The sequence below is a fragment of the Alosa alosa genome, chromosome 8 (assembly GCF_017589495.1).
Source record: "Alosa alosa isolate M-15738 ecotype Scorff River chromosome 8, AALO_Geno_1.1, whole genome shotgun sequence".
NCBI classification, from domain to species: Eukaryota; Metazoa; Chordata; class Actinopteri; order Clupeiformes; family Clupeidae; genus Alosa; species Alosa alosa.
Window position 1 is genome coordinate 36,239,377 of NC_063196.1, and position 12,399 is coordinate 36,251,775.

The 12,399-nt window shown below is 43.4% G+C and overlaps 1 protein-coding gene across 1 annotated transcript in view; it reads right to left on the reverse strand.

Moving 5' to 3' along the window:
- syne1a (spectrin repeat containing, nuclear envelope 1a) overlaps positions 1-12,399 on the reverse strand; it is a 302,008-nt gene that overhangs the window by 230,860 nt on the left and 58,749 nt on the right. Inside the window, 3 exon segments of the mRNA XM_048249742.1 lie at positions 18-152; positions 7,699-7,904; positions 7,994-8,139. Coding sequence (XP_048105699.1) covers positions 18-152; positions 7,699-7,904; positions 7,994-8,139 — 487 coding nt within the window.

A 12,399-nucleotide genomic window follows, 5' to 3' on the forward strand; every position in this document is an offset into this window, starting at 1 on the left:
CACACACACACACTCACCTCCTCAGCAGTAGTTGTGTGTGGAGCTGCTCCAGTCTCTCCTGCTCTCTCTCTCCCTCTGGAAGCTCCTCCCACTCCAGCTTCTGTTCCATCTGCTGCAGCCAGAAACCTAGACCCTCCACACACACTTCCACCCTGCACACACACACACACACACATTAACACACACTTCCACCCTGCACACACACTTCCACCCTGCACACACACACACACACACATTAACACACACTTCCACCCTGCACACACACACACACACATTAACACACACACACACACACACATTAACACACACTTCCACCCTGCACACACACACACACATTACACACACACTTCCACCCTGCACACACACACACACACACACACACATTAACACACACTTCCACCCTGCACACACACACACACACACACACACTACCACCCGGCACACACACACACACACACACACTTTAACGCACGCACATGCACACACACACACGTATATAAATCCATCCTGTTGGAGGTTGTGTGAAGTGAGTGTAACTCCCCCTGCAGTGCCTGACCTGTGCTGTAGGGCGGCGCTGTGCTCTAGCCTCTGCTCTCTCTCTCTCAAGGCTGTGATATGCTCCTCCGTCACATTTGCGCGTGTGGAGGACGTGCATCATTTTTGACGCGTACACGAAGCATACTCCAACTTCTGCTGTCCTGAATGCGCATTAGATCATTAAGGTTAGCGCCTGCTCACTACGGATTAACTGTGATACTCTGCCCCACCAACTGGGGGCGGTATGTCGAACCTGAAAGTAGCCCGAAAGTAGCACCAAAGAAGCCCGAAACGCCTGAAGAAAAGAAGAAGGTGGGATGTGGGATGTGCGAGCACTGAACGAAGGAAGAGCCAGTGAAGGAGTATTCCACACATGTGTGCAAAAGATGAGGAGAAGCAGCACGAGTACTTTCACCTGTCTGCTGGGAAGTTTGATAAGTTGGCCCATCGCATCGCTCCATTTATCATCCACCAGAACACACACAGCACACCTGTTACTATAGCTGAGAGACTTGTGTTACAACCACCCGGCTCGTTCTGGGTGATTTTAACATAGGGAGACCACACGTGGATAAAGAGTTAACAAAAATGATGTATTTATTAAAGTAAATAAATTAATTAATAGTCAGTATTAATGAGATGGTAAGAAAACAAAGGTGTGGTGTACATCAGCGTAATGTGCTAAACCCAAACAAAAGACAAAGCATGTAGCAAAGGTGTGGTGTACATCAGCGTAATGTGCTAAACCCAAACAAAAGACAAAGCATGTAGCAAAGGTGTGGTGTACATCAGGGTAATGTGCTAAACCCAAACAAAAGACAAAGCATGTAGCAAAGGTGTGGTGTACATCAGGGTAATGTGCTAAACCCAAACAAAAGACAAAGGCGACGCATGTAGCAAAGGTGTGGTGTACATCAGCGTAATGTGCAAAGCCCAAACAAAAGACAAAGCATGTAGCAAAGGTGTGGTGTACATCAGCGTAATGTGCTAAACCCAAACAAAAGACAAAGGCGACGCATGTAGCAGTGGTGTGGTGTACATCAGCGTAATGTGCAAAGCCCAAACAAAAGACAAGGGCGACGCATGTAGCAGTGGTGTGGTGTACATCAGCGTAATGTGCAAAGCCCAAACAAAAGACAAAGGCGACGCATGTTGCAGTGGAGAGAGGGAACCCTGAACTTCAGCCAGGTAGCCTCTTTTATAGTGCAGGTGCCCCAATCAGGTGATCAGCAGCACCTGTGTCCTGACTCCTCCCTGCAAACCAGAGAAAGACAGACAGGTAGGCAGAGACCGGCAGGGGCGCAACACTTGCTTATTACTTATTACATACATCCCTCTATACATACATACGTCCCTATATACATACATATACATACATCCCTATATACATACACATACATACATCCCTATATACATACATATACATACATCCCTATATAGATACATATACATACATCCCTATATACATACATATACATACATCCCTATATACATACATATACATACATCCCTCTATACATACATATACATACATCCCTATATACATACATCCCTACATACATCCCTATATACATACATCCCTATATACATAAATCCCTATATACATACATATACATACATCCCTATATACATAAATCCCTATGTACATACATCCCTATATACATACATCCCTATATACATACATATACATACATCCCTATGTACATACATCCCTATATACATACATATACATACATCCCTATATACATAAATCCCTATATACATACATCCCTATATACATACATATACATACATCCCTACATACATCCCTATATACATACATATACATACATCCCTCTATACATACATATACATACATCCCTATATACATACATCCCTATATACATACATCCCTACATACATCCCTATATACATACATCCCTATATACATACATATACATACATCCCTATATACATAAATCCCTATATACATACATCCCTATATACATAAATCCCTATATACATACATCCCTATATACATACATATACATACATCCCTATATACATACATATACATACATCCCTATATACATACATCCCTATGTACATACATCCCTATATACATACATATACATACATCCCTATATACATAAATCCCTATATACATACATCCCTATATACATACATATACATACATCCCTATATACATACATCCCTATATACATACATATACATACATCCCTATATACATACATATACATACATCCCTATATACATACATCCCTCTACTTGCTTATTAGGCTGCTTATAGCTGAGTGACTCGGTGCCGCGAGGGCAGGGTCGTAACCAGGGTAGGAATTTCCGCAGCCCGCGGCGCCATATGGCCGCCGTAGCCCTGGAATTGGCCGTGAGGCCCCTTTGAAAATCAGAGGGTTTACAGGCCACCGTGGCCTTGGTGCCCCTTCTTTCCATATTCTGTTTTATGCCCTACTAATAGCTTATTTTATTTAGCCTGTGACCTGTCAAAATTATCTTAGCATTCACAGCCAAAAATTAATTTAGTCTTACGCAGTGGAGAAAAAGTGACAAAGACAAAAAAGAAAGTGGGTCCAAATTCACCTACTCTCAGTTGAACTACTTTCGCGAGTAGTAGCCTATTCATCACACAGACATCACAAGTATCACATGAAAGAGCTTTTTCTCAGCTTTAAAGCGATGTTAGCCGATAATTGCTGTGTTGAGCGGTTCATGGGTAAAGTAAATAATTTAATTCAATTTAATCATATATTCTACTGAAGGTTTTTGCGCCCCATGATCTCCTACCCATTCATCTCGGTGGAATGCTTTATTTAACCATTCTTTTAACACATGACAAACCATATATCAGAATAAACAGGAGACCTTACCGGGAACACAAGGTGTAAAAGCAGTCCCCTGTACAGTTAGCCGTTCCAGAGTAATCCAGTTTTGAATTTGCAGTAAAGTTAGGCATACATGGATGTCTCCAAATTTGGGCTTTAAGTTTTACAACGTGTTTAAATTGTTCCACATGATTTCATAACGGGCCAAATACAAAATAAATGTTACAAATATCAGCCTAGATATTGGTAAAATCAGAGGACAGCTGACTAAGAGTTTGTGAAAGTAGCCTTAATGATCACAAAATGCTAAGCATGCATCTAGGCTATTTGAGTTTCTTAAAGCTGAGCTGTGCTTAAGTTGTTCAATACACGATTTCATAACAGGCCAAATATAAAATACATGTTATAGCCTAGATATCTGTAAATATTAGATGATCAGATGATTTACAGTTCTATGTAATATGTCATGTTTCATGTTTTTGTAATGTTTGTAATGCCCCCAGAATGGTGAAAGTCCAAGCCTGGTCGTAACACTTGCTTATTAGGCTAGCGAGGGCAGCAATATTGGTGCGATACAAAGTAAAGACATTTTTCAACACAGCAGTGCCATGGTAAGAAAAAGTTGTGTGTACAGATGTCCTCAATTAAATTTGTATTGAGTCTTCACACCTGCCTCATTCCAAAAAAGTATGAACCAAAAACCTGTAATTATGACATGTCAATAAAAGTTTTGAAGTAGCCTAACTCTTTGTGTTCATAATGTTAATGTCTCACTGTGATAATCAGTGGCGTCATGCCCATTGAAATAAAGGGGGCACTCACACACACACACACACACACACACACACACACACACACACACACACACATAAGTATCCCACACACACACACACACACACTAGTACACAGCCATGTAACTCACACTCTACACACACACACACACACACACTAGTACACAGCCATGTAACTCACACTCTACACACACACACACACACACACACACACACACACACACACACACACTAGTACACAGCCATGTAACTCACGCTCTCCACACACACACAGGTCACACAGTGGCGCATGCCCATTGAAGTAAAGGGGCCTCCACACACACACACACACACACACTATTACACAGCCATGTAACTCACACTCTACACACACACAGGTATCCCTTCTCTACACACAGTGGCGCCATGCCCATTTAAAGGGGCACTCCACACACACACACACACACACACACACCCACCAGCCAGCCATGTAACCGCACACTTCACACACACAGGTACACACAGTGGCGTCATGCCCATTGAAGTAAAGGGGCACTCCACACACACACACACACACACACACACACACGCTAGTACACAGCCATGTAACTATCTACACGCACACAGGTATCCTTTGTCATGCCCATTGTTGGTCAGGGCATCCACACACACACACACACACACACACACTAGTACACAGCCATGTAACTCACACCTACACACACACACAGGTAACCCTTCTCTACGCACAGTGGTAGATCATGCCCATTGAATAAAGGGGCCCACACACACACACACACACACACACACACACACACACTAGTACACAGCCATGTAACTCACACTCTACACACACACAGGTAACCCTTCTCTACACACAGTGGCGTCATGCCCATTGAGGTAAAGGGGGCACGTGCCTCCTCGGATTTTTCCTCCCTGATCATTTTCTTGATCATAACTTTGTTCCTATTATGCTCCATAATAAGCCAGAGCCCATAACGACTCAAATGCATTCTTCTGGATGTGTAATAAACCGTACCAAAATAGCTGAAGACCGGTCAACATCAGCCCTTTTCCTAAAATTGGTGTCTGTGTATGTTCCCGTAACAACTCACACGCGCATTGAGCTTGCAATGTTTTGCTTGTGTTGAACTGTTACAGTTAACTTTAGACTAGCCTACAGTTTGAAGAGTTGAACTGTTACAGTTACAGTTTAAACAGATACAGTCAATCGTGTTGAAGTGGTAAGTAGTCTAGCTAAGCAATAAAAAGTAGTGAAATTATTTGTGGTTGACCAGGAAATTTTGACTTGGCAATCAATTAGTTAGAACTATGGATTTGATGTTGGCCACGAATTCAGAGCATTACGTTAACGTTAGCCTACATGGTGTCAGTGTAACGTAGCCTAGGCTACTCTTAAACATATTACAAATATTTGGCAAAGTCTCCTGGTTCAATTGTTTCCAGTTTAATAGAAACGAGGGTGATTTGCAGTGACTAGGCTACAAAATCCAACCTAATAACATTAGGTCTACCAAGGCATTGCGTTGGATGTTTCTCCACTTGTTCTCTTCACGTATGTGGCAGCTAATCCATGTAGTGAAAAGGGATACCATTTTAAAAGGAGGCCTAAAGTTGTTTTATATAAATAGGATCACTATGACCTTGATGTAGAGGGCAAGAAAGTATAATAGTCTTTCTCATGTGCTCATAACTTAGGTTATCAGGTCACTTGCTCATGATTTGCCGGTAGCAACTTACAAATAAGGTAGGCCTAGCCTATTGCTTGCCATAATGGTAATGAAAAATATATTACTAGTAAAATATTCAAATATTTAGTGTTAACCTTACTCAGCACTGAAACCTGTCAAACTTCGTTCAAAGTCCTTCATCACATGAATTAAGATTAAACTAATTCAATTTCTGAGCACCACAAAGTCAGACCTCAGCAACTTTTTTAATGTAAGATTGTTCTTAGGTCACATATCAATCAAATCATAACAACTGCAATGGTACTGTTTTTAAAATCATGTGTAGTACGCCTACGTGTAAATTTGTGTGTCTAAACATGTTTTAATGAGCTTACACTCAGCTGAATTTGAGCTTACAGTTCTTTCAACAACCTATCTTACAAAATAGATACTTTAGCTTAGTCCTCAGATAGATAAGGGTTGCTGCTTGCTCTGTTAAGGTATTTCTGTCCCTTCCAAACTGCATTGAAATGGTATGTTTAGCAGCCAGAATTTCAAAATTTCCAGGGGGAGAAATCTCCGGCCCCCTCTAACATGACCAAAAAAAAAAATGCCTGATTGTGCCCCTCTGAATTTTTGGCTTGCATGACGCCCCTGGTGATAATGGGTGCATCTAGAGCGAGAGGTAGGTTACATTCCTTCCATTATTATTATGATAATGCATTATCTGGTGTTGACAGGCGAGTTTCAAGATTTGAGTTGAGCATTGTTCAGGAGGAGGTGCTAATGAGTGCAGCTGGGAGAGGTACTGTAGGCTCCATTCCTTTTATTATTGTTATCATTATTGATAACGCATTATATACAAAACAAACGAGAGTGCATCTCCATCAACAAGTGTTACTGGGTTTCGCCAGAGCCTTGTAGATAGATACCTTTATGGCTCTGGGTTTCGGGATTTGATTTCAGCATTGTTCAGTAATAGGTGCTAGGCTACGCTCATTTTTAAAAGATGCATTTAATCCGAAGTCAAGTCAGCTCTCTATGCAGGGAGTAGGGCTGTCACTTTTTATTCAAACATGACGTGAAATATAAGTAGTCGAACTATAAATAAACTATTTGGTTTTTAGTGCCATGTGTAGCACATTTCTACAGTCTATGATTAGTTTGTTTTTTATTTTATTGTTTGCCATCTCATCCAGTGCTCTATGATCCAGTGCTCATGACCAAATCAAGCCAATAATAGCCAGTAGCCAGTGGAGCCAGAGCCCATGCAGCCACCCTGTTTCGAAAATGGAAGCTAACGCACAGAACGGCCAGCCTGAGCGGACAATTAAGTCCCCAACTCATCTAAAATGTGATGTCTTGAAATACTTTGGGTTCTACACCATAGATGGTAAAGTAACCGTTAAAGATAATGTTAAAGAATCTGTATCTGTGGATTGTGGCTTTACATCGGTCAAAGTTGACTCGTGGTGTTTCACGTAACTTGATAGCCAAGCAAGCTGAGGACAGGCGCTCTGCTTCTGCGCTTCTTCGTTCTTCTTCTGTCTAGGTTTGTTTCTAGGTTTTAAGTGTTGTTCTTCTATGTGGTCCACCTACTGGAGGGGAGTGTTTACAGCAGTTTCGTTTCACACATGCGCAGTCTACGCGTCAAATTGACGCGCGGTCTTAAATTTCAGTCGACGTAAACGTGACGCATGCCGTAAAAACGCGCTCACCAGTGCCACGTGCGCGGGACGCAGACGCGGGAGCGTACCATTGCCTTCACACACACACACACACACACACACACACACACACACACACACACACTTCAACCCTGCACACACACACACACACACACACACTGCAGTGCCTGACCTGTGCTGTAGGGCGGCGCTGTGCTCCAGGCTCTGCAGGCTCTGCTGGCTCTCCTCCACAAAGGCAGCCCAAGCCCTGCGGCAGGAGAGCAGCTGCTCCTCCACGTGCCCCGCGGCTGAGGGGGGCAGATGGGGCAGCAACATCCCCCCCTCTTCACACACGGAGCCCAGGCGCTCCTCACCCACGCGCAGGCACTCTAGTGCCCCCTGGGGCACAGGGGAGGAAGCGCAGGGTAAGTCCAGGGGTTCCACACACACACCGTCATACACACTCAGGCCCTGAGGACGTCGAATACCTTCAGCTCCTGTAACCTGTCTGCCATAAGGACCCAGGCCTCTGATTGGTCAGGGCAGCCTTTGACTCTGGCCTCTGATTGGTCCGAGAGGTCTTTAATGTTATCCTTCTGCTCAGTTAGCCAGCGGTGAAAATCCTGTGTGATCTCTGCATTAGGAGGAGAGAGGAGAGAGGAGAGGAGGAGGAGGAAAGAGGAGAGGAGGAGGAGGAGGAGGAGAAGAAAGGAGGGGGAGAGGAAGAGAGGAGGAGGGGGAGAGAGTAGAGGAGGAGAGGAGAGAGGAGGAGGAGGAGGAGGAGAGAGGAGAGAGGAGAGGAGGAGAGGAGGAGGAGAAGAAAGGAGGGGGAGAGGAAGAGAGGAGGAGGGGGAGAGAGTAGAGGAGAGAGGAGGAGAGGAGGAAGGGAGAGGAGAGGAGGGGGAGAAAACAGAGCTATGAAGGAGGACAAATTGTTTTGTGAGGGTGTGTCTAGTGTCTAGGTTCAGAAGCTCTGGGTTGCTATGGAAATTACAGTCAACAAACCTCCAGGGAAAAGTGAAGAACAAGATGTCAGCCATTTGTTAGAAATTCTTTGTTGTAAGTTAACAGTTCTGACAATGCATTACAAGGTATTCTAACCCTAACCCACCGCATTACAAGGTATTCTATGCATACAAATGTAGGAACAAGAGGTGGGACCCTATTGTTTCACCAACTGATTTACAGTTTTTCTCGATTGCTTTTACCTGCTTAAGTAAACTGGAACCCACTTGGTCTTCATGACTACTTTCTTTGCACAGCAGAAGTCATCTCTTGCGAATGTGTTCACACATTTTCATTGGGTTCACACATTTCTCACACCCTTTTGCAAAACAGTTAACACAGCTGTCATTCAAAAGCCCCAAACTCTATTGGTTTTCCCATGCTAAACAAAAGGAATACATCTTTTCACAGGTGGTATAGATTCCTTGCATAAGTCTGAATCTCTGATACACCTGTGTGAAACTCCTTTGCAATCATCTTCAATCAGCAATCATTCATTATACATAAGAGATGTCAGTTCTGTGTTGCTATTTGCAAGTATGGATCTAATGCACATTTAGACAAAGTACTGTATTGCCTATTTGGTGGAGAAAACAGTACAAAAGGTGTTTACTGTAGGTCTATTTCGATGAAAAATGACAAGTTGTAGTTCAATTAAAAACATTTATTCAGTACATTTTGTCTTTTCACAGTTTTTTTCTGATAGGCCTACCAGAAAAAATGAGAAAGTAATGGAACAGACATAGCAAAAATGCTCATTTTGAGAACTAGATTTTGCATTTTGTTGTCCAGTGTGTAATGATTGATTAAAGAGTGTTTTTTAATTGGCAACAAGTTGTAGTGTTTGAAGGCAAGATTTGCTTTTGCTGCATGTTTTAAGTGTTTTGAGAGAGTAACAGCCTTTTGCAAGCAAAATGTGTCATTTTGTCCAGAGTGCTTTTGTTCAGACACGGGTGTTAACTGTTTTGAGAGTGTGATTTCAGAGTTGACACAGGTATCAAAACGATCGAGAAAAACTGTAATGAGATAGAAATAGGTCAGAACTGCCTACATACTGTACTGTGCACTTCTATGGATTTTGTTTGCTGTTGATGGGCACAGCCATTTTGAAAACTTCAAACTTGGGGTACCTTGTACCTGAGGTTCAAAAAGGTTACTGACTTGAAGTTATAACTTCAGGAGGCATTATAAATGAAACTTCCTTTTTGTAACTGGGAAATTATGACTTAACCTTCTAACACTGTTCCAGTCAAAAATGACCGATTTACACATTCCCTGTACCATAAATATGGCATTTTTCATCAGATTGCCTCAAGATCTTATGATATCCTTCACAAAAGGCGTTTGAACACATAGAATTGATTAGGGCTACTTCCGTTGAATTTTGAGTGATTTATTCAACTTAGAAACACTTTTTTTTTGTTCACAGTCAAAAATGACCGCCATAGGAAATGATTGGGAAAGAGTATAATTTTCATCCAGGAGATAAAAGACATCTCTCTCCACACACCTACAACTTACCACCAATGTTCCCACACACATGCATGCATGGACACACACACCCACACACACACACACACAAACAGACACACATAAAGCACACACACACATGTACACCCACTGACACACACTCAGTACATGTTGTCAGTTCATGTTGTCATGTTGCCACTCGTGTGTGTGAACCACCAATGTTCGCACACATATGCATTGACGCACATACAGAAACACAACCACCCACACACACACAAACAGACACACACACACATGAACACACACACACACACACACACACACACACACACACACACACAAACACACACACACACATGAACACACACACACACACAGTTCATGTTGTCAGTTCATGTTGTCATGTTGCCACATGTGCATGTGAATCACTATTGTTTGCACACACATGCATGTATGCACACACAGAAACACACACACACACACACACACACACACACACACACACACACATTTACACCCACTCTCTTTCTCTCTCTCTTCTCTCTCTCTCACACACACACACACACACACACACACAGTTCATGTTGTCATGTTTCCACTGTGCATGTGAACCACCAGTGAGTGTTTGCACACATTCACGCACATACAGAAACACACACACCCACACACACAAACACACATGTTGTAGATGTTAATTATCTAATAAGGTTCTGTTTACAATAAATGTTCTATTAAATAATCCTTTTCACTTGTCATGGTATTGGTATTTAAGAGCAGTTAAAACTGTCCGGTCAAATTTGACCGTGAACAGTAAATTAAGGGGGGTAGCAACGAACAGTGTTTAAAGGTTAAACTGGGATGCACCATTACACTGCACTGCAGACAGACTAGTGCCCCAGTCACGCTCCTCACACATCCATTAGTGCCCCAGCACCTCACACATCCACTAGTGCCCCTCACACATCCATTAGTGCCCCAGCACCTCACACATCCACTAGTGCCCCCCACACATCCACTAGGAATCAGCCAATTTACTGGATGTCTTACTGGATGTGTTTCCTCTGATTTTGTTATTCTGTGTACTGGTCCTTTATTCTGGTCTTGTGTGCTGGTCATATGTGCTGTGCTGGTCCTATATGCTGGTCATGTGTACTGGTCCTGTGTGCTGGTCATGTGTGCTGGTCCTATATGCTGGTCATGTGTACTGGTCCTGTGTGCTGGTCATGTGTGCTGGTCCTATATGCTGGTCCTATATGCTGGTCATGTGTACTGGTCCTGTGTACTGGCCATGTGTGCTGGTCCTATATGCTGGTCATGTGTGATGGTCCTATATGCTGGTCCTATATGCTGGTCATGTGTGTTGGACATGTGTGCTGGTCATGTGTGCTGGTCCTATATGCTGGTCATGTGTGCTGGTCCTATATGCTGGTCTTGTGTGCTGGTCATGTGTGCTGGTCCTATATGATGGTCATGTGTGCTGGTCATGTGTGCTGGTCCTATATGCTGGTCATGTGTGTTGGACATGTGTGCTGGTCATGTGTGCTGGTCCTATATGCTGGTCATATATGCTGGTAATGTGTGCTGGTCCTATATGCTGGTCATGTGTGCTGGTCCTATATGCTGGTCATGTGTGCTGGTCATGTGTGCTGGTCCTATATGCTGGTCATATATGCTGGTAATGTGTGCTGGTCCTATATGCTGGTCATGTGTGTTGGACATGTGTGCTGGTCCTATATGCTGGTCATGTGTGCTGGTCCTATATGCTGATCTTGTGTGCTGATCATGTGTGCTGGTCCTATATGCTGGTCCTATATGCTGGTCATGTGTGCTGGTCCTATATGCTGGTCATGTGTGCTGGTCCTATATGCTGGTCTTGTGTGCTGATCATGTGTGCTGGTCATGTGTGCTGGTCCTATATGCTGGTCCTATATGCTGGTTCTATATGCTGGTCATGTGTGCTGGTGCTATATGCTGGTCATGTCTGCTGGTCATGTGTGCTGGTCCTATATGCTGGTCTTGTGTGCTGATCATGTGTGCTGGTCATGTGTGCTGGTCCTATATGCTGGTCATGTGTGCTGGTCCTATATGCTGGTCCTATATGCTGGTCTTGTGTGCTGGTCATGTGTGCTGGTCCTATATGCTGGTCCTATATGCTGGTCATGTGTGCTGGTCATGTGTGCTGGTCCTATATGCTGGTCTTGTGTGCTGATCATGTGTGCTGGTCATGTGTGCTGGTCCTATATGCTGGTCCTATATGCTGGTCATGTGTGCTGGTCCTATATGCTGGTGCTATATGCTGGTCATGTGTGCTGGTGCTATATGCTGGTCATGTGTGCTGGTCCTATATGCTGGTCCTATATGCTGGTCATGTGTGCTGGTGCTATATGCTGGTCATGTGTGCTGGTCCTATATGCTGGTC